This window comes from Platichthys flesus, chromosome 7 (genome assembly GCF_949316205.1).
Source record: "Platichthys flesus chromosome 7, fPlaFle2.1, whole genome shotgun sequence".
Lineage (NCBI taxonomy): Eukaryota > Metazoa > Chordata > Actinopteri > Pleuronectiformes > Pleuronectidae > Platichthys > Platichthys flesus.
This window is the reverse complement of record NC_084951.1, coordinates 6,534,571-6,558,776: the sequence shown is the minus strand read 5'-3', so window position 1 is coordinate 6,558,776 and position 24,206 is coordinate 6,534,571. Positions and strand designations below refer to the sequence as shown.

At 41.7% G+C, this 24,206-nt stretch overlaps 1 protein-coding gene across 1 annotated transcript in view; it reads left to right on the top strand.

The window, feature by feature from the left end:
- The window catches only part of LOC133956923 (plexin-A1-like), a 51,098-nt gene extending 32,158 nt beyond the window's left edge, over nucleotides 1-18,940 (top strand). The window contains exons 11-18 of the mRNA XM_062392291.1: nucleotides 632-791; nucleotides 1,578-1,681; nucleotides 1,779-1,875; nucleotides 4,629-4,819; nucleotides 9,301-9,470; nucleotides 10,581-10,793; nucleotides 13,854-14,004; nucleotides 16,247-18,940. Of these exons, the coding sequence (XP_062248275.1) occupies nucleotides 632-791; nucleotides 1,578-1,681; nucleotides 1,779-1,875; nucleotides 4,629-4,819; nucleotides 9,301-9,470; nucleotides 10,581-10,793; nucleotides 13,854-14,004; nucleotides 16,247-16,342 (1,182 nt within the window). The 3' untranslated portion in view covers nucleotides 16,343-18,940. The remainder of the gene's footprint in view (nucleotides 1-631; nucleotides 792-1,577; nucleotides 1,682-1,778; nucleotides 1,876-4,628; nucleotides 4,820-9,300; nucleotides 9,471-10,580; nucleotides 10,794-13,853; nucleotides 14,005-16,246) is intronic.
- The last annotated feature ends 5,266 nt before the right edge of the window (nucleotides 18,941-24,206 follow it).

Sequence of the window (24,206 nt, the reverse complement as noted above, 5' to 3'; positions counted from 1 at the left end):
TGCTGGGGCTATCCTATCCGATCTGAATCACTTCACGACTCGTTACGTTTCTGTCACATTTGACAAAGATGACGATTTTTAAACCAAACTGGAAGTAATCAGCAGTAAGAAACGACAGAGCCTCTTTCTCCCTGACTGGATGTGGAATGTTGCTTCAGGATTTGGTCCAGGGGAAACATGAAAGCTGCAGCACCAGTTATGTTTGGAGTGAGGATGGGAGTTATCTGAAAACTGGCCCGACCTTATTACTTTGCTATTCACTTTGTCTGTCCAAAAAAAGAACTTCAGGTCTGGATTGGAACCACACAGATGAACCTCGTTGAACATTTCAGTTCATTTTTACAAACAGTAAAACAGGAAAATGCCTGGATGATAATATAGCTACTGCAGTGCTGAATTTCATCATCAGGGGCCATAAAAAGGCCACAATTTACACAGAGGGGCCCTTACTTGTCCAGCGTCTATGCACTGTTCCCGATTCAGTATAATGCACATTGAAGTCATTCCTTGTTTACTGTTAGCTCTAAAGCTTTGAGCAAAGCCTCATATTATTGTAAATAACTTGCAGTGTTCCTGCTTGAACCTAATTTATTTTGTCTCCTTCCCTTTTGTTTTTTTTTTCTTCTGCCAGACGTTGCACTGTGTAAACCCAGAGAATGAGAATTCCGCCGAGGTGACGGTCAAGTGTCTGAACTGTGACACCATCACTCAGGTCAAAGAGAAGCTGCTCGATGCTGTGTACAAGGGCAGCCCCTATTCACAAAGGCCAAAGGCTTCTGATATGGACCTGGGTAAGAAGCACAGTGCTGCACATGCATGTATGAATCATGCATAGATTTTATCACTTCAGCTCACAATCACAACTTGTACAAGTTAGCTTTAGTATGAGGAGTACTTCGGTGCACTTGTCTGAACTGCTGGTTAATGTCAGTGGTCGTAACAGAGCTAGAGATGTGTTGGATGTTTACTTGAATCAAACTCAGGTGACTAGATTTTTGTTGACATTATTGTTATCACATGTGAAATAATTCATAATATTTTGACCACATTGGGAGAGTGCAGAAACCCGTGAACACAACATTTGCTTATTATCACATTATTAGGTTGCTCACCTATTCTGTTCTAGTCTCTTCCAGTTACTGAGGAAAAAATTTGGCGCTGTAAATGCTCCTCATGTTCATCAGCAATAGTCAAAAGCTATGAGCCATTCAGTACTTTAGAACTAAAAATAATACACATTGAAAAAATAAGTAAAAAGCGAAATAATGAGCTGAGAGCAGCTAACCTCTTTAAGGCTTACGGGAGCCGAGAGGAGCTGCAGAGGCCTACGAGACATTGTTCGTTTAAAAATATTGATTTGAGCATTTTTAAGTCGCGACTACAATTCAAAGAAGTGGATGAGTACACTGCAAACACATCACAAATACATGCACTGCCAATACTCAAAGCCTGCAACAGTTGTGATTAAGAAGAACATGAAGAAAACATTATTCACTGTTTGTTGCATTTGTTTTTAGCTTAAGAACTGACAAGTTGTGTAAGTTTATCTAATCCTCCATTTTTCTTTTTTTCTGAAGAATGGCGTCAAGGTCGGATGGCCAGAATCATTCTGCAAGATGAAGATGTCACAACTAAGATCGACAACGACTGGAAGCGCCTCAACACACTGGCTCACTATCAGGTACACGAGCGCCATCGTGCACTGCAGATGGGAACGAGCAGGAGCTGGGCGCTAAGTCACTCTCATACTGTATTTTGTTGTGTGTCTGTTTGTGCAGGTGACGGACGGCTCAGTGATCGCCCTGGTGCCGAAGCAGAACTCTGCCTACAACATCTCAAACTCGTCCACCTTCACCAAGAGCCTCAGCAGATACGGTACGGCTCACGCTCTGCTCTTCACCTCATCCTATTTAAATCATTCTGTCAATGATTCCCATTCCTCCCGCTGCACCCTCCATTGCTCTTTCATTCTCTCTTTCTCTTTGTTTTTCATTGCCATGATTGGCTGCATTTATTTTTCTTATTTTTTCCCGCCTCCCTCTGAGTGAATGGCAATCCTTTTTATCCTCTGCTATCAGCCTGGGCCAAGGCTATTCCATGGCTATTTCCAAGCAGTCCATAAATGACAGGCATTAAAGTAGACACCTCGATCCCAGCTGACAGAGTCAAAGAGAAGAGAGGCAGAGAAAGGGAGGACCCCTGGCAGTCAGATAAACAGATAGAGGCCCAGCATCAATATTGTATACTTCACTAGAAAATTAGAATATGATGAAGATAAATGGCTCTGTAGTTAGATAAAGCTCGAACCTCGTCTGCTACTCAGTGGGAAATTATTCTTACATTTACATTTCTGCTGTTGTCCCAAGGTAAACTAATCTAAAAGTACATCTGATAAAATAAAATTGAAAAAAAAAAAAACGAAAAACGTTTTGTTCAAGGTATTATCCCCTTTTCCTGTGTTTGTCTATGATATGAAATTCAATTTGGCATTGATATTGAATTAACTCTGGTGACGGTTGTGGTATCTGAAAACAGGAGAAAAATAAGCCCAGAAGAGACAAAGAGAGAAGTGGAGGTTGTCAGCAAAATTAGGAATATTATTTCCTTTCATATATGAATAATACTGCAGAAGATTGTCCTGGTCATACTCGAGGATTGTCGCCTGTGGAGAGGGTGCAGGACATGAAGAATAATTCCGGTGGCATTTTTCAGTGGCCAACTCAGACATAGGCGTTCGAGTAGAAAGCCCGTATGGAAAATGCTCGAAAGCAGCTCATTGTACAATGACATCGTATATGAAGGTGGCTATTTTCACATCCACCTTTCATATTGAAAAAACACTTAAAGTTACCAAGAAGCTTTGGACAAATCATTCATACACGACTGCTGTTTGAATAATTAATTTATAGTTTTCAAGTCAGCTCACAGAGTTTGGTTAAACTAGGCTGAGGCAATTCATGACGGTGCTTCAGCAAGCTCTATCAATAAGTGACGCAGATAGTGACACATACACACACACACGCACACACACACACGCACACACACAGCCAATAGATAAGGTAATGGTCCACTGAAATTCATGAGGTTATCATAAAGATCAGCTCTACGTGTGATTGTTGACCAGCATGAAGAAATGTGTTTCTGCTGTGAACAACAAAGCCCCTGCTGTAAACTCTTCCTGCAGTCTGGCATATGTTTAGGCTCTCTTCTAATTCATGAGGTTGTTGGACTCCATTTGCGTGTACATATTAATGTCACCGTAAGGGAGTGTGTGCATGCTGTGCTGTGTGCCGTGTATTATCTTCCTCTGATGCTGTAGCTCAGTGAATTATTTTGACCTCCCTTTCCTGCTCAGCTCGCCGTTTTTGGAATTCTCCAGAGCATAGCTATCACTCCCTCTCCCCTGCAGCAGGTGTGTTCCGTGGTGAGTGAAGTGTAATGCTTTGTCTCTGACCAAACTTGGCTTGGAGCAGGGAAAGGACCCTAGCCCAGTTTATCATGTATCTTTAAATTTGTAAATGTTACTGTTGTCCAGAACCTTATTTTATATAATAGGTTGATCCATATTTAGATCTCAATAAGATGATAATCTGCATTAAACAAATCATGAGCTACCCAATTATATTTGCCTCTGTACATGTCAAATATTTTTTTCTCAAAGTTGTTGTCCGTCATTTTAGGTAGTTGTTATTACATTGACGCATGTCCAATTATCATTTTGAAATGTCAGTACTAATAGTTGATTCTGATTGGTTGACTACGTCTATCAGCGGGACGTCATTACCACAGCTCCAACCCTTGATCACTACTGCACAGATTGCAGCGTTCATCTGGGTTATTTTGGCTTCATTTCCTGATAGTTGGAGGAAGTGGAAAGGCATCATCCATCTTTAAAAACAGCCCATGGATCAGTGTCACACCTTGCTTTTGCTTTTGTGTGTGTGTGTGTGTGTGTGTGTGTGTGTGTGTGTGTGTGTGTGTGTGTGTGTGTGTGTGTGCGTGCGTTAATGTCAGCCACCAGCAGCAATGATAGGTTTGGTATCAGAGCCACTCCGCATCCCGCTGGCACTAGCACCATCCCATTCAGCCTCATTCACTGTTCTATCCTGTGCTCCCCCATTACTCTCCATTTCACCCCTCTCTCCCCCCCAGATGTTTAGTCTTTGTGTCCATTTACCCCCCCTTCATCTCCCCACATTCACTCCCTCCACTCCTCTCAACATCCTTTCCCACGCGGCAACATTTTTCTCTTTTATCTCTCATCCATCCATTCCATATTCCCTCTTTCCCCCAGGATGGGAGCTACTCAGCAGATATTCATCTCCCCCCTGTGCACCTCTCCTCCCTTGTTCCTTCCTCCCTCTCTCTCAACCCTTAATGGAATGGTCATAGATATGCATCTCTTTGCTTCACTCTAATCAACTCTGACACCCACACCATGAATAATGAAGCAACCCAGAGAGAAATGGTGGGGGAAAGATATTCAAGTGTGTTTGGGGTTATTTACTGGTCTGTTAAAATGGCCCTAACAAGGCAAATTAGCCCTTTTGCATTCACTGCATCACGGTTTCAAAAGGAAGCTGACATAAAGCTGAAATAATCAATCTGTCTTGTGTGTCTGGATTTAGAGAGTATGCTGAGGACAGCCAGCAGTCCAGACAGCCTACGATCCAGAACACCCATGATCACGCCCGACCTGGAGAGTGGCACCAAACTGTGGCATCTGGTGAAGAACCACGACCACTCGGACCAGAGAGAGGGCGACCGGGGAAGCAAGATGGTCTCTGAGATCTACCTGACCAGGCTGCTCGCCACCAAAGTAAGACGCAGGGGAGGAACCTGCACATCTGTGTGTTGTTATTTTCTCAAACAGCACTTACAAGAGCTGAGGGACATTCAAACCCAACACTAAAACTCAGACTAATGGAACCTTTAAGGTTGTAGATGTGGAGGAAAGTACTCAAACTGACTGTCCTTGAGGGGCCTTAAAATCCTAGAAAGGTAAATTATATACATTTTAAATTTCCATTAAGCATTTGGCGGAATGTTTGTCCAGCTGTAAGCTTTCAGAGGCATTGAGCAGAACACAAGTACATCGCAAAGGAGAAGCGTCTGGATGGTATACAAGCTCCAAGTACTACTTAAAAAATGGATGTTCGAATGTAATATTAACTCATTACTTCGAGGTAGAAACTGATCATGTGGCCTCTTTGTTGTTGCAACTAGCATCCTGTAGCTAAAGTTAATAGCAGAGCAGTTTCAGCAAAATGACTGCTACTAATCTTCAAGAGAAAAAGTGAAACTTGGAACAGGAAAGCAAGTAATGCCGTTTTCAGAGAGGAGAAAAGACCGGAACCAATTGTGTGGACTTTTCCGGGTCTTAAGACCAGGAAAAGTCAAAGCAAATTGCCAGGGAGCGGAGGGAGTGGTTGTCCAGCAAAGTAGTCAGACTCGAAAGCACAATTGGGTCCTGTTACAGCCAAAGCCTCATAAATTTACTTTGGCTCAACACTGTGACTGCAACATAAAAATAGGACACCACGCTGGAGTCACAACTAAAACAAAGAGTTTTTTAACAAAACGAAGAATAAACAAATAGAGGCCGGGACTATAAGAAAAGAAAACATCTGGACCCTCTAAGAGGGGTGGATGCAGAAGTTGCGGAATTCAGAAATGATCAGTATTATCAGGATGTTAACCAAGAGAAGAACTTCTAGAGCTCCCCCCCACCACCACCACCACCACCACACACACACACACACACACACACACACACACACACACACACACACACAGACAACAAAGGGCACAGCAGGGCAAACCCCTTCAGCACTGGACAGCTCCACAAAGGCAATGACAGAACTGACAGTTGCCGTGTTGGATGCCACACTGTCTGCCAGCTGCTCTTGTGCCATAGATTTTTTTACATCAACCACGGCACCACCTGGCTTACTGGCTTTTCTTCTGCAAAGCATGAAAAGTTTCATTGATATGTCCCCGTTTTTTAAACAATGAAAACCAACTCGGCTCTATCTAGTGGATCTCCCCTTAGGCCCCACTTGAAACACTGACATGAGCCGGCACACAAAGTAAGTCAAACCGTTATCTTAACCGCTATCATTAAACCGAGGGTGCACAGTATCCTTTTCACCAAACACAGATTTGTGAGTGAGAACATATTTATCCACAAGAATCGCAGCATCTGAATATTTTAGCGTCTTCTGCTCATTCAGGGAAGTGGAAGCCCTCTCAGCCAAGCAGCTTTTAAACCCCTCCAAGAGCCAAAAGGTTTTAAGATCACTTAACATTTCGATACCCTGTGCTGAACACCACCAAATAATGTCTCTTTCTGGCGAATAAACTAGACATTGGTTTGAGACTCAAGTTTTCTGTATTTGCACTTCTGATGATAAGCCTCTGGCACAAGTTCAGATGATCCCAAAATACCAGCTTTAACGTTCTCATAATCAAGGCTCTTCTCATGAGGCAATGCTGCATAAACCTCCTGGACTTTACCCATAAGTATGGTCTGCCATAAATGTATCCACATATCTTTGGACCAATTTGGTGTTGTTCCGACCCACTCACATCCTTTTCATGAAAGGCCGGAACGAGATGGATGATGCTGCTCACATCAGACTCCGGTAAAGTCGAGGGAGAACTACATTTAGTTCTAATTATTTCACAGGCAGTCTCTACTTAGTCTCTTCCTCAAGATTTCTCAGCTCAAGACTATGGGTAATTTATATCCCTCTCAAATCAAGCCGACACAACTCCAACTCAATCTCTTTCAATGTCAGCTGTTCATCCAAACCCGCCTCCTCTCACCTGGGAGAAGCAACTCCGCCCTTCGTGTCTTCACCAGCTGAAAGCAATCTCCTCTCAACCAAAGCAGACGACAGCTGAAACGGCCCGTACGACCGGCCTCCTGCCTTGTGATAGTAATATCTAATTCCTTTGCAATGAATTGGAGATTATCCTTAGTACATTTCTCATACAACTCGTGCCTAGGGTTGCTCAGAAAATCCTCCTAATCAAACTCCATCATTACGCAGGGAAACCAATGTGCACAGTAATTCTTACACCAAAACCACAAATATACAACTCCCCTTCAGCTCTGCACACAAAGTTTCATAGTCAATTCAAATATAATGCGTCAGCGTTGTATTATTTACAGTTTTATTATTTAAGTGTTGTGGCCAAAAAACAAACGCACACTCACGGTACTGTCTGGCTTACTGTGCTAACCAAGTGCTACAAAGTAACACGCACAGCAAAATTGAGAATCCACAAAAGATCACTATGCAAACAAAGTGTTACGTGCAACAAATATAAAAATGCATAGTAACCTTAGAGGAGGCCACTCCACACAACGAGCAGCACACTGCCACAACTCAAACCACTACAGCCTACAAAGGTACCACAGTAGTAGTTAACTACATCCCAAAACCTTGACATACCGACAACAGCACTAGCTTTTAAGACAAGCCCCCAGATATGTTTATGGACACAGCAGAATCCGTCAGAGGATCTCCAGCTGTGCTCTCACAGTGACTTTCTCTGCTATTATCTGGGTTTTTTACCTGGGGGCCTGCAGGAGAAACTCCAGAGAGAGTGTAGAGCCTCTCACTCGGACATTTTTGTTCTCACAATCTGCTTGGAGTTCAGTGATGTCGGAAAGCAGCTTAACAGGTCTGGCCTGTAAAGATCTTCAGTTGAGATCGGTTTAGAGTCAGCTTCATCAATAAACCGCACTTAGGAGACCTGTACTAAAGCATTTTACCAAACCTAACCAGAGCCAGTGAAGCATTTATCATGTGCATAACATCATGATTGATGGTTGGTGATAGATAGCAGTATGTCACATTGTAGTACATTTTCTTGATTTACAAAGCCTTTTATTTTTTGGGATTTGTGCTAACCAAATACTTTACCAATGGACCCTCTGTGTATTTAGACACACAAGCCTGTACTTCTATCCTTGTGAGGACACTCATGGATGACATTAATTCCATGGCTCATAACTGTAACCGTAACCATCTCAACTCACCCACTCACACACACTTACATATAATCCTCTACGTCTCAGAGACAATCCAGCTGTCTTTCCTTGTGTCTCTCAGTTCTCTGTCCCCTAATCATACGGGGGGGGTGGGGGGTGGGGGGGCAGAGAAATGGGCAGCAGTTACAATCGAGTCTGCTTTTCAATTTCCACTGGTAATAAGAAAAAACAGATTAATAAAATGTTGGCTTGTGGTGCAGAGAGGCAGATACAGGAGGTGTCAGGAGACAGGTAATTTGTTGAGGGATTGAAGATTTGGCCACGCATGATGAAAAAACAGAGAGGCAAATATAATTGAGTAGCTCATCTTGTCCTTGTCTATGTGCGTCTGCCTGCCCGGATGTCTCATCTATGCACATCTCAGCACTTTGATCCAGACCTGGGACAGAATTCATTTCTGTTCCATTTCAGGAAGGCTGACTAAATGCGATCCCCAAACATTTCTGCAGTAATAGATTCAGCCAGCCGGAGAAGTCCAGGAAACAAATGTGTTGTTAAGCAAATTCAGTCCCATTTATGTTGAAGAGCTGTCATTGGAGGAGAGCTTCCGAGTCGAGGAGCTGGGCTTCCTGTTTGTGATTCTCTGCAGCTCAGTGACCAGAGCGAGGCTGTAACAAAGCCTAAGTTATTGCTCTGATTCACAGTGGGACCGTTCCCAGTGAAAACATACACACATATGGCCCATTCAGGGGCTGTGCACACAAGTGGCTCAAAGTGGTTCACTATATTCTGACACACAGCACTGTCACAGTGTCATTTATCAGCCTCTGCCTTCTCACTGACATTGTCTTATTGTCTCAAATTTAAAGGTTTTCATAATACATCAATATCGTAAAAAATGTCTAAATATATTAGAGAACATAAATCAGGTGGCCTACTGACTACTTCTATGTATTCAATTGAAATTTAAATGACAGTGCAGCCATCTTGACCACATACTTCACATGAAACAAAAAACACAACTTAGGGTGTGTACACTGTGACAACTGGCATTCAAGCTCCACTAAAATTAAAATGTTCTTTCATTCTTATGGAACAACACTTTGTTTCACTTTGCAACACATAAACAATAAAAAGTGACCCACGAATAATTCCTAAAGTAGCTCCAGATCAGTACCACAGGACCAGAGAACAGAGCAACAGGCAGGTTTCAGATGGGCACTGCACTAGTTTGTATTAAAACTAAGAAATATAATTGAATGTTCTTGTTTTCTCACTTTTCTCACTCTACCACTCAGGGTACGTTACAGAAGTTTGTGGACGACCTGTTTGAGACCATCTTCAGCACGGCACACAGAGGCAGTGCGCTGCCCCTCGCCATCAAGTACATGTTTGACTTCCTGGACGAGCAGGCCGACAAACACTCGATCAATGACTACGACGTACGACACACTTGGAAGAGCAACTGGTAAGTGAGATCTCTCTCTCTCTCTCGTTTTACATTTAACAATTGAAACTACTATTGCCATGGATTTACAGTTACAAGCTAAAATACAATGAAGGCTTTTGCGCATATATATACTATTTAAGTTATCTTGTTTCAAATGAAAATACCAAATGTTTGTTTCCAGCTTTTCAGATTGGATGATTTGTAACTTGTCTATGTTTTATGTGATGTGTAGTGGATTCAACATAATATATAAGATATCAAGTGATTGATTAATTGGTTTTGGGAACAAAACAAAACTTTTCAACTATTCCATTGGCCTTGGAAGTTTGATTGACATTATTTATCATTTTCTGACTTATTAATTTACAGCACTACACTGGAATAGCCTAGACTGTGTCATTTCAACATTAACATTTTCCGTATGTTATACAGATTTTTACACCACTCAAAGTTTTTCTTACCAGCTGATTGTCCATAACCTGTGTTCCAAGTGTGCATACTACCCACAGATCATAGTGTTTATGGAGGCTTAGTAATTATTGATGGGCAGTGGTAATTAGTGGCCAAAGTGTATTTAAATGGTCTTGTAACTGAGTGTGTTGTGTAATATAATGTGGTGATAATGATAGTGTTCTGCATCCCATCTGCTAATGCCTGGAAAGTATATATTACTGTGAATAATTATTCAAACTTAAGTCATTAAATCAGTGAATGCAAGTCTGCAAAATGCACAGACGAGTTAAATAGTTGCTGTATGCTTGTTCATAATATACTGGATGACTTCAGAACATCTTTGAACTATTGCTGCAATATTTTTAATACATTATTTATTCCCATTTATTTGATGGGAGACAGTTTTTGCAAAGCATTTAGAGGATTGTTGGAAAACATTTAGCATATCTGTCCAGACGACTGACACATCACCTGAGATCATTGCACCTATTGAGTGAGATTACAATAAACACAAGGTTTAAATGTAAACAATGCACTTAATTATTAAAATGAAGTAGTACAATTCTAACAAAGTCGGTGAAATACCTGTCACAAGAGGCATAGGGGCACAAGGGGTATTACCAGTTATAATGTACTGCATGTAAACTTGAATGTGTGTTTCTTTACCTTCTGCAGTCTTCCTCTGCGTTTCTGGGTGAACGTTATCAAGAACCCCCAGTTTGTATTTGACATTCACAAGAACAGCATCACAGACGCCTGTCTGTCTGTGGTGGCCCAGACCTTCATGGACTCCTGTTCAACATCAGAACACAAACTGGGAAAAGACTCACCTTCGAATAAGCTGCTCTACGCTAAAGACATCCCCAACTACAAGAACTGGGTGGAGAGGTAGGTCAAAGTTTAACACAGACAAACTGACGTGCAAATTCACAAAACTCACCTCGAATTTAATTTAGTTCCTTGTACGACTTGTAGTATTAGGGCCACTTAAATATTTTGAGAATAAAGTGTTAATATTACATGACAATGTTGTGACATTTCAAAATAGTATTTAAAAAAAATCATATTTTAACAAGATTAATGTGTCTACAAGAAAAAAGTTGTAATTTTACAAGACAAAGGTTATAAGATTGGGGGTGAAAACCCTGCATTAAAATATAATAGTGGAGCAGCCTCTTAAATTATACTTAGGGTTTAAGAAATAACAAAAATACTTGAATTGCCCCTTCGGTTGAGTATGAGATGTCTGATTGTGGTTATAATACACAGGTATCGTTGATAACATGTTGTATTTATGCATGGTGGATTCAATGAGGTTTCTTAATATCTCAAAAGACAATGAGATTAATCATCTCAAGCTTTTGGATCTAGTCGAAGGAGAAATTGGCAAGTACAAAATACTCTGTTGTACTAATGAGCTGGTGGAATAATAATAGTAATATTGCATCATGGTTAAAACCAGAGAGAGCCAATGAAAGCAAATACGTAGAAATATGAAATACATCATAGCTCATATAAAAGCAGTTCTGCAGAGGTGAATTTTGAGCGATGTTTTGAAGGTTGGCAGGTCAGTGCAGCCTCTGAATGGTCGGGAGAGAGGGTTCCAGAGGGAGGAAGCAGCTTCAGAAAAGCCTCTGTCGCCCAAGGTTTGGTGCTTGCTCCTGAGTGGAGGTGACAGGAGGTTGGCATCAGAGGAGCAGAGGCTGGAGGAGAGAGGGTGGTGGTTGTGGGGCAGAGGAGGGAGCCTGGCTATTGAGAAATCTGTGTGGAAGGTGAATAATGATAAAGTGACAAGCCCCATTGGAGCAATAGGATCAAGGTTATAAACACGGTATTTAGATTAAAAACAACTGTAACACTCAAAAATACAGTCGGAACTTTATCTGGTTCTAGAAATCAAAGATTGGAGCTTGGTTAAATTGGTGTTAAGCAATCATGTGCTGGGAGTAAAACAAACTTGCCCACGGCTTTAAAGAAAGAAAATATATATATATACCTTTGACACAACAAGTGTTGTGTTAATGTCTTATCAGTGAAGATCACACAGTGTAAAACTATCAGTTCTGCCTGTGACATTATCCACTTGACCCTATGAATCAGATCCAAGAAAAAACACTCTGACTTTAAAATCCACTTCACCTGTTTAGAATCAAGTTTAGAGAGGAAACATCCGGTTGAATAAAGGATTTCTGTAACAGCTGTTCGCCCTCTCTCCGAACAGACGCACGCTGAAATACATCCTCTGGTGCACGCCACATCTTTTATTCAGCCCTGAAAGTTATGTGCTGCAATCAAAAACTTGATCTCTGCAGCATTACAGAGTTACATCCACCCCTCACCTGAATGCTCTGGTGATTTCTGTGTTGTTGTGAACACGTCTTCTGCTACGTTCCTATTCTCTCCCATCTTTACTACATTGTTCTCTGCTCACCCCAACCCGTCGAGGCAGGTGGCTGTCTGGTTCTGCTCGAGGTTTTGTTCCAGTTAATAAGCCAGATTTGTCTTTACACAGTCGCCAAGGTGTTAACTCATTTGGGGTTTCTTTATAATGATTTTAAAGTCTTGACCTTCTAATGTAAAGTGCCATGAGATAATGATTATTAAGATCTGGCGCTATACAAATACAATTTAATTAAATTGAATATGTGAAAGGCAAACTCCTGAGAAAGTCCTGACAAAATTGTAGGGACGGTTAATGTCTAAAGAAGGCTTGAGTATCTTCTCTTGGCTGCTCCCCTCTTCACTCTCTGGCAATTTGCTTACCCGGGTCTTCAACAGCATGTAAAGATGTTCTGATATTTCTGATATTGAACTTACCGAGATATAATGCGAGCAGAGCAGGAAACATCATCTGCCAAACGGGGATAATTATGTGTAAAACAAGTGTTGGCTCAAAACTACACGATATATCCAAAGTTGCCCTTCTACTCTTGCCGCTGCAGCACTCATGCACTTGGACAACAACAGGCTTGACTGTGCTACAGTAAGTCCTGAGGCTTGCAGAGAGCATTTGGAGGCAGAGATAGGGATTTATAGGAGAGGGTTAATTGGGTGCAGTTAAATCTCGTTTTGCTCATGCCTCCTAACCCACTCTCCACCTCAGACTGCCCTGCTGCAGTAAACCTTGAGATAGTGTAGATATGGATCCTGCAGGCAGGTTCAGGTGCAACTCAATATTGGTATATATTCTCAATATACCATGCTATTCACTGCCTGCTACATATTTACTGGAGTTTTTGCTCCTCTGCTGCGGCCGAGAACACTGAGTCAATAGTGTGAAGGTTGTTGCTCGGACAGAACGGACCTCAGTAGGTGCAAGTCAACACTCAACATTAGGGACTGTACATAAATAACTAATATTTTTGTATATGTGAAGCAAGCTCTTCTGTATCCATTTTCATCTCAATATAAATGGCGGTTGACAAACAAATCTTATAGCAGATTAGCGCCACCTATTGGAATATAATGAAATTGAATGTTGGATAACTTATGCAGCCATGAACGCAACACCCGTGCGGACACACATTTTAGTATGAGTGGAAATGAGAACATGCACGTGTAACCGATGTGAGTAAAAAAATCTCATGGACACGGAAACTGGAAAGTATGGTCAATCTTTTCAGGCAGCAGCTAATGGCTAATTGACAGAACTTAACAGATTTGTTTTACATGTTTTATTTTGTGAAAGACTGCTGCATATTTTATAGTAAAATCTATTTGGCCAAACCTGTCTGAACCCAGTCGTAACCTTTTGGGCCACAACAGATGAAGAGGTCTACAGAGAACCCATCTGGAAAGCTCACGCTAAAATGAATTTAACACAAAGCAATTTTGGATGACCAGGACATTCATGTTCAGACTCTGTTTGAATAAAATAAGTGGATACGCTTTTGGATGTAATACAGATGTTTTCTTGATGTTTCCCTGTCTGCCTGATGTCTCCTCCAGGTATTACTCTGACATCTCCCGCATGCCGGCCATCAGCGACCAGGACATGAGTGCCTACCTAGCAGAGCAGTCCCGCCTGCACCTCAGCCAGTTCAACAGCATGTCTGCGCTGCACGAGATCTACTCCTACATCATCAAATACAAAGACGAGGTGGGTTCCGTCGACCCCCCCCCCCACACACACACACACTCTACCCTCCTCACTTGCCTTGACTAATACCATGAGGTCATTTTAATTCAATTACACTGATAACCAGTGGTACAGAGTGGAAGGTATTATCACCATTAGGATGCACATTAAGGCATGAGCTCAACACATTACAGACCTAGCGGAGCCACATTAAATTAATGTGGTTTTCATTTCCCCTCGACATGTACAGTGTCCCACAGCTGCCGGCGGCTGATTAAAACTCCACATTTCTGCTCAAAGTGTGTGGTTTATCTGATAAAGGAGCAGTTTGATATTTTTTTGCTGAAGAAGATCAAACCAGCCATTCTCCTCTCTGTGCTAAATATGAGGCTTTTGTAGGGATTAAGCAAACAAGATACAACATGCTAATTACTGAGCTTTTGAAGCGCTGCTAGGTCGATTTTTTGTTTTACCTTTAGATACAAGCCAGAATGAGGGTCTCCACCCTGTTTTTAGCCTGTGCTCAGACAAACTCACCATCTTCCTGCAATGGCTTCATAATTTAGCGTACATACACATATGAGAGTGATATAAAAAATGAATGTTTTTTTTTTTTTCCAAGAGTGTAGTCTTGGATTTGCTGCACGCCAGCTTCAGCTCTTCGCCACTTACTGCTTTTGTGCGTAAGAGAAACTTCTGCCATCCGATTTTTCTGTGCAACAACTAACCAATAGAATGCCAGATGGAGTGATGATGAAATGCCTTTTTGGAGAGCGGTAGTGTACTAACCTGGTTAAATTGATCGCCTGTGCAGGACAGAAACCTAACACATTCACAACGACGGTGCGGGACAGTTTCACTTGTCAACACTACACCTGGCATTCAATTGGTTGGGGAGTTTTGATAGATTCATTGCCCCAAAAAAACTGAGAGTTGAGGAGAAATCAGAGAGCGGATGTTTCACACAAGCACAGAAGCAGCCTGTGGAGAAGAGCTGAAGTTGGAGCACAGCAAATGTAAGCACAAGCAAGGTTCATCTTAGTGGAAGCGCTAGGTTTTGAGTGAAAGCATTACAATATCTGAACTTGAAAACAATACATCCTATAACCCTTACACTAAAACTGAGAGCCCAAGCCCTTAAATAAAGAGAGAAGAAAAAAATATAGAAGTTCATGTAACTCTCGGCAACAAAGCAAATAAGTGTATTTGACAAATATTGAACTATTTTTGCTAATGTGATCAAGCTGTACGTTGCTCATGTTTTTCCAAGCAGAGAAGAAGGCAGGATTAATTAGTCAAATAATGTGTGTGTTACTTGCTTCTGCTGAACGTGTGTGTGCATGTGAAAGTGTGCACGCTAAATGTCCTTGTTTAAGTGGACTGATAATTTAGCCTTAAATCTGTTCCATGCTCCCTCGTCCAACCCATTAAGACCCAAATGACTGAAAGAGCCCCCTCGCACCCCCACCCTCCAAGCTATTTAATCTTTCCTCCATCTCCTTATCCCTCCTTCTTTCCTTCACTGCCTCATTATCCTCCATCCTCTCCATCCCTTAATTTCCCCCTCCCATGAGTCACTGCGGTTCATATAACCCCCCTTCCTCCCGCTTCTGATGGACAGCTCTGTGTCCTTTGCAACCTCCGCCTTCCCCAGCTTTATCGCTCTTTTATGTGGCGACCGATAAGTTGTCTCAGCCTCCCTCCTTCCCTCCCCTCCTCCCTCCCTCCCCTCCGTCCCTCCGTAGCAGCAGTATTACAGTGGTTATGCTGGCTGGCTGCAGGTGTCTCCATTCAAACCAAATGCCCCCCTTCATTACAGCCTATTATACAGATGTAGGCAGCTGCAAAATCGCAGTCGCCCTCTGACACATGCCCTGACCTCACATGCACACACAAAAAAGCGTGTGCATGAATGTACATGCACAAATATGTTTGCTGATACACACACACTTCAGTAAGAGAGGACAAGTGCACACATAAATGCAGTCTTTTTGCACCAGCTCTTCTCTGCCCTGTTCAAGGCCCACATAATAAAACACCAACACACACACTCACACACACACACACACACACACACACACACACACACACACACACACACACACACACACACACACACACACACACCAAGTAGCCTTGATCATGCAGTTGTGGACAGTCTAACAGAGACTCTGACATTAGCCACAGAGCATTTGTGTTATTGAGTTTGCTGCATGCACCAAGATATAAAGAACTGATCATCTTTCTCCATATTTGTGTCCAGATCCTTTCAGCGTTGCAGAAGGACGACCAGTCGCGCAGACAGCGGCTACGCGGAAAGCTGGAGCAGGTGATCGACACCATGGCTCTGGCCAGCTGAGGACCAGCCAATCACGCTCCTCGGCTAGCAGAGAACTGGCCGACCAACACACCTTCCCTGACAACCGTAGACGCCCCGTGACATTTAGACCCTCGACGTTTGAAGTCTCTCGCTGTCGCCCTCGTAAACAACAACAAACATGAGCAGCCGAAAAGACTGCCAGGACACAAGCACCCTGCGGCAGCACACTGGAGAGATAGCAGAGTTTGGACCTAAAAACCCGCCGGCAGGGTTGGTGTTTTTTTTTGTTTTTTGGGGGTCTTTTCTGAGCCACCAACCCAGCCCTGAACAACCAAATCAACCCCCCGACAGCCTCAGCAGATATGGTCCTCAGCTCAGGAGAGAGTTCATTTTCATCAAGGCCCCTCATCACATGGCGAGTCCTATAGGGGCAGCAGCTGGGTACTTTGGCCACAATCAGGAGCGGTACATGCACAGAGGCGACCAGAGACTCATGGAGCTGGACGTAGAGCTGAAACGCTGCAGGGGGAAAGGTACAAGTCACCAGCGAGTAGCTTTCCACAGCCAGAGCTACGGTTCAATAGCAACTGTTGGCTAATAGAAATCCAGGATGCGATATCTCTATACTTGATCCCTTTCTCTTTCCTGTTGCTGTCCTCCACGGGAATGTCAGTGGTCAGGGACAGCTACAGAGCAGCCGCCATGGAGCTGGTGGAAATTCAGTGTGTTGCTCAAAGACACTTTAGCAGGACACTTGGCTGCCATCGCAGAGCAACCATGAGGAAGGACTTTGCAGGGAAACTCTTCCTCCAGTACTGACTCTCTATCAACAAGACCTCAGAGAAAGGACATCCTCAGTTTCACCACTCGGCTTTTGATTTGTTATTGTATTTGATTCCGTTGCTCCCTCAACTGCCTACTCTCCCTAGTGCTGTGCCACTTGTGTTACTGCTGAATTTGCACAACAAAGCTAAATCAAAAGAGAGAAGAGGATATATGAATATATATATATAAATATGGATATATAAATACAAACCTTTTGTTTTTAAAACAAATGAGAAGTTGAATTCTTTTCCATTTTACTGTACAATAGATAAGTTCGACAAGAGGATTTGATATTTACGAGATGAAAAATTATGAGGAAAAAGTAGTCCTGTGCCATGTTTTCCTTTGAATGTTGTTTAGTGCAAAAAGACTTCTTTACGTTAGATGAAATGTGCTTTCATGAAATGTTGCCATGCTTACCGACTGAAAGTGAGAGTTTAAAAAATAGGTAACTGGCAGAGATATACATATATATATAATTACAGACACTTTCTATATTTCATGAGGTCTTTAGTTAGTTGTGTGCTACATATCTGGCGAAAGGACAAATGGTGTCTGGAAGTCGCCTGTGCGCCGAACGACCTACAGTGCTCTTGTGTTTGTTTTGAAGCAACCAAATACAGCTGATTTAGATGAAGTCATTTCTGTGGAGGCCAGCCTGGTCTCTGTGTGGCGGTCGGACCACTGGAGGAGTTAGGCAGCCGTCGAGGTTGAACCGTGGCACATGTTCTCTGCAACTTCTTGATCTTGTTTTATAGCCTTCCCCCTCTTGTCTGAAACATTTTATTAGATGTGCCATCTGACATGAAGGCTAGTTTTTGGTGTGATGCAAAAGAAAGTGAAACAGTGTTGTCGAACTTTGGCTTGTATTTTTTTTTTCTTAGTCTGCAGTGAATACGGTAAAAGCTCAAGGCTCCATTTTTGAAATGTGAATGTGGTTTATGAAGCGATAATGAAATGTAGCTTGATTCATGTCAGTGTTGTTTTTGTACCAGTTGAAGGCCTTTTTTTTTCATTCTGTGGTTTTACAGGGGTATCAAAAAAAGTGAAGAACGTGCTGCACCACATAAACTGGCAGTGCTCAGAAAAAACATGCGTACATGAACAAGACATTCCTGTATCCTATGACAGTAAGTGTTAGAGAAAAAAATACGATTGACTGGCGTTAAACACATCGGGGGTAATGTCATGTAAAATGTATGGTTGATGAACTGTCATTCATCCATGAGAAGCAGATCAGACTCATCCACAAACAAGAGCAGATGAAGTGAACTACTTATCCCTGTTTGTTTCTTTTGATAATGGAGAAAATAGATGATGGTTAAACAGGTTGATTTCCATAGGATTTACAAGAATACTGCAGTTACCAATGCATCAAAATCCTGTTGGCTACATCCACATTACTATATTTTTGGTTGAAAACATATCAACTCTGCTACAAATATGCCTGGGTCCCCACTACTAGCAACCAACATTAGCCTCGGCTCCCACTGTAGAACACAACATGGATAATCAATTAGCAACAGGCTGACCCCTTTTTCCTTGCTAACAGCTTGAATTCTGCATTTAACTATGATAAAAGTGATCACATGCGAAAAGGAGCTTATATTCTAACAATTCCTGTTCACACCAACAAACTTATGTCCGCGTTTTTTGGCATGTTAGTATGAATAGGAATTAAAACTCATCCTCAGCCAAAACGCTTGTGTGGAAAAATTCTGTTTTCAAATGAAATGGGGTAGTATGGATTTATCCCTTCTTTTCCTTCCTGTTCAACAGTGCTTCCCTCAGTTTTTTTTTTTTTTTCCTGCAGTACAGCGGAATTGACTCTATAATCAGTGAACCACAGAGTACTCACCCCAGCTTGAATAACTAAGAGTCTGCAGACAACTGGGGGGTGTCTGCGAACAGGCCTGCTAGGTTTATACTAAACCGCACCACTTGAGTTATCATCCCCTCCTACACTTAGACAGTCCGAGGAGAGCAAAGTGAGAGATGGCAGTTATTACTAACTTACTTTGCTTTTTCTATCTTGGTAATATATCCTTATGACTGCAGTGAGTGCTGCTCTTCGGTACAATCCAACACAGTCAAGGAAATTCTCAAGTATACTTTCGAACACAGTTGTAATCTATCTACAATGAGACTTGTTCACACCTCTCTTCTTTTCACATTGTCTCAAATTAACCTTTGCTGGAATAGATACTTGGTTTAAACAGAGCTTTCAAATGTCAGCTGGGAATACTGGAAAATCTTTTCAATATTAATTGTAGTAATAAGGACACTAGCATATTTTTGGATTCCTAAACTAAGTTATTAGTTCAAGTAATGTAATTGAACTAAAATAATTGTATTTAAATCTGCACCCCACATATTTTTTCAAATTATTCTGACAATATTACATTATTTTCTTTGTTCCGAAGAAAACAGCCCGTAGAGAAAGGATGCTTCCACACCTGCCATATTTAGTTTGGACATAGGACTTTTCAGGTCATTTGAACCCAAAACAGAAGAAGTGTTGTGGGTCCACATCAAACTGAAACATGTTATCCATGCAAGATTTGTTCTGCTACCACTATGCTATTATTATGATAGCAGGATCAATCTTTAATTTCTCTCCTTTCAAGCAATAAAGGCTGCCAACAGAATTAACCCACATTAACCAATGTCAAGTAAAGAGCAATGCAGCAATGTGAAAACAAACCAGATCAAATGTTGGCTGACATGATGTAACAAAAACACAAACCTTGGTTCAGATCCTGAAAAGGACTTTCTGTTCAGAAGGCACCTGGCATGATAAAAAGCACTAAACAGACCAATGAACATAACCCAGGGATATTGTTCAGTCACAGCTGGCACACAGAACGAAATTCAGGGTGATATTTAATTTAGTGTGTTTGGCCGTTCGGCTAATTTTCACATCAGAACCCTTTGGATTGTGTCTTTTGAGCAGCACTCCCTCCAATCAAAGCATCACGCTTAAAAGGAAAGTGGGAAACAAAAATCAAGTTTTGAAAAGAGCCGCATATGAGGTGATAACTAAACTGACATGCAAATCTTTAGATTGATGACAAGGATTCCTTATTTGAATCCCACTTCCCAACTATTAAAAAATTAACATTATATTTTTCCCTCAACTGAGAAAACAGGTTCGTAATATAAAGATCTTCAGTCGCTTAATATTCAGTTGAAGTTATAAGGCAAACTTAGCATCAGTGGCATTGTGTAGCCTCCAAGCCAAACACATTTTGCTGCTGTCAAGTGGAAGCTCTTGACTCCAACAAAACCACATTACCTTTGAGGGATTAGGATGTGTAAAGAAACCCTTTAAAAAATGCAGTGTATATTTGTTTGCAGTTCAAACTGAAACGCCACGTTTCATCTGACAGCATGAATGTGGGACAGGGTGAGATGTACTGTTTGTGCTTCCATACTTGAACCACTGATCTACACAGGGTAAAAAAACAACATGCAGGGCAGCAGACCAAAGCTTTCGTCATCCACATCAGGAGAGGAACTCCATGACAGGAGATTAATTTTGATCCATCTGCTTCTCAGCACTTCCACAAAACGGATTTCAGTTACAGTCTTTTAAATAACTAGGAAGTAATTTAGTTTTCTATGGCTCATGAATGCTGAAATCGAGACATTACTTCCATGTACAGGCTCTCATCAACACATTTTGTTCAGTTTAAATGGGTGTTTTGACAGCAGTTCACTTGCTCATTTGTTCTTGTGTTAAAGGCTTGTAAAGATAATTTTAGAGATTCTGGAAAGAGTAATGAGGCTTATTAAGCCTTGTTGATAACTTTGTAAGGGTGTAAAAAGAAAAAGAAACGTTTAGCAAGATGGTGGGATAAGACTCACTCGGTCTCTGGTGCTTTTGTTTCTTAGCCTCTTGTTTTCTGCTTCACCACTTGTCGGGGTGAAAGATGAAAAGACTTGGGCGAGGCAGAGGAAGCGCTTTGAAGGCAATGTTACCGCTTCATTTTCCATTCTGTTGCATCCGTCGCATTCAGTTTTTCACATAGAAAAAGACAGTGATGAAATGATGAAGGAGTCTCTCATTGATTGACCGATTCAGAACTGTTCTCCGAGCTTTGTCAGCCCCTTCTCATACTGAAAAGAAATATGAATCAAGGCAAGGCAATTCAAAGGTTTGTGCTTTGAAGGGAATATGCTGGAAGTACCTTATTACACCGTTTGAGGTTTAGCAAGCTTTTAACAGGAAGCTCCACCACAACCACCCCTAAAACAATATCTTATCAACCTTTACCTTGTTGTTGATCAAGCTAGCTTCGGTACACTGGTTTTCTCTTTGTCTTTTTGCTAATTTTATCTATGCTAACTACATTGTGACTCCAGCTCTCTTTTAAATACAGAGAAATAACAGTGACATCATCATGTAGCTCTATAAGACAAGAACAACTAGCACATATTTGTGCAAGTACATTTAAGTGTATATCAATAAGGTGTATAAAGATGGTTAGCTAGGTTTAGCAGAGTGGGGTGTAGATATAAAGAATAAAATAAAGAGACTTAACCTGAAAGGATTTTTCCCATCAACGAAAGAACACAATTTCTTTTGTTCATTTAACCTTTAAAAAGCACTGGATTAGCTGGTGCTCCCTTCTAGCTGTTCTGCTCAGCTAAATTATCCACTGTTTCCAGCTTCATTTTCATTAGACCGGGTTTCAGTCCTCTCATCCAACTCTCAGCAGAAAAGGGAAAAAGAACATTTCCCAAAATGTCAGACTATTTCTGAAACAAGGTGTTAGCAACCCATGCCCACCCTCTGTACATTCTGAAAGCAGTCTTTAAAACTTTACAAGTGTATCGTAAGTGTGCTTATTTTTCAGCACAACTTCCACCCACCAAAATGACACCACCTCAGACCCATAACAGCGCACAACCTTAATACATCCCCCATTCATCTGCCATTTCTGATTTGATCCCCCTCAACAGGGCTTTTCATCCCTCAGCTCCAACTCTCTGGCAGCATCACCTGCTGAGTTTGATTAAAGTACATTTCAGAGGAGTATAGGACAGAAAATATCTTCACACACAGATTAAGAGGAGGTAGAAAGAAAAAAAATAACTTAAAGAGTTTTAATACTTTATGAATTCTGATACCTTTTTAAGAGTTTGAGACTTGAAGCTGCTGTGACAGGTTTTGGCTGTTTCACGCCTGTGTAAATATCCTGCTCTTTCCTATTTTGCAGATTTATTACGTGTAAATAGACACGCATCAAGGAGAGATTAAACATGTTTTTTGCTAAATCTGGCTCGTCTGATGTCTTTATTTCCCCTCCCTGTCCGTACATATCCTCAAAGTTGTGAATTTGAAAGTTGTAACAAGTTTTAAGTTTATCTCAAGTGCACGTTACCACAGGAGAACTCAACAGATCAAAAGCAGTACATATGAGACTTGGAATTGTACTCTGTGTACTCTATGTATTCTGGGAAAGAAGAAGCTGCTGCGTCCGTGTGATTTCCACTCACTTGTGCTACAGTGATGTTGATGAAGACATTGATAATGGTTCCTACAATTGCCCCAATTCTGGTTGATTACTTACAAACCCTTCTTTGTACAACATGTGTTACTACATCTAATGCAGTATTAGCCCAGTACTATACTGCAGGTAGTAGTACTTTATTTATTATCAAAATGGAGAAAAAAAGGACAAGTAGCACAGGACGATGGCTGTTGAGGGATTGATACTTCAGATGAATAGAAGAAAAGAACCAGACTGTGTCTTCAAACGATTGAGGACTGGCACAGTCTCCAGTCTTAAACCCCATGGAGCTGGTTTGTTCAGTGGCCAAGAAAGCTCAGCGTACCTGAATTTAAGGACACACATGCACATAGAAAAAACACAAAGAACTGAATACAACATTTTCATCAGTTTGACAACACAAGTACACAAAAACACAACTCACATGAGAAACGTGGGGGAGACTACAGCAGAAGCGTTTCTACCACACAAAAAGTAATGAATCTGACTGGGACATGTATACACAGACAAATTGGGTATAAAGTTGACCGTGGATGTTAAGAATAGCAAGTGAACATATTGGTTAGTGATGTGCAGAACATAAAAAAACAGAACATCTTCATCCTTCCTTTCCTGAGCAAATCATATCAAAACAGATCAACTTCTCTTCCCCGTCACGTCCCTCAGACCATCCAGTTGGAAAATATAAATTTTAAAAAGCGCCACACGCACCCCATGGGAACAAAAGGATTTGACAGGCAAGCCATCAATCAATTAAAAAGTCCATTATGAGGAGAGATTCAGACCTCCAGAGAGAATCTGCCCTGGATATCACAGACACCTTGTCTTTGTTCTGAATGGAATTGACCTCACTTTATTATCCTAAGTGCTTTTCAAAATCCTTTTTCCCCCCATATTCCTCTCTCCTCCACCTGCAGGGCTGTCTCAGACTCTTGTGTCTTTCTGTGAGTGGAGAGGTTTCAAGCTGAGGAGCAGATTGGAGTGTTTCTGGTCTTTTAGAGAGACAGGCTGAGATGGTTTCCTCAGGGGTTTCTTCCCCGCTCCCCCTCCTCTCCTGTAATATGCCTCTTGCATACTGTCTGAACTCCATGCTGTAGCACTTTTGTCACAGCAGGTAAAGCGAGCAGTGCTTAGATTAATCCACAAGGGGCACACACTCTCACAGACAGCAGATACCATCTCCCATCGCCCCTCTGTTTGGCTTTGTGTTCTCACATATCCGGGCATCTGATGTTTGAAATGTACTTGTTTCTTATTTCGCTTGTCTCTCTTTCTCTTGTGCCTGGAGGCATGTCTGGCAATTCAATAACCCCGACCACTCTCAAAACAAACACACTGCCTTGCTCTCAAGATGCCCCGACACGGAATAAGAGACAGAGTCACATAGGCCTTGGGCCCCCCAGCCTTTGACTCTCAGCTGGTGATTAAACTGCGATAAGACCCGTCTGTGTCCACAGAGAGGGGGACAACATAACTGAAGACAGCAACAGTGAGAATAGGAAAAACAGGGGCGTAGAGTGAGACTAGTGAGTGTAGATATGAAAAGCAGGCTAGAGAGCTGA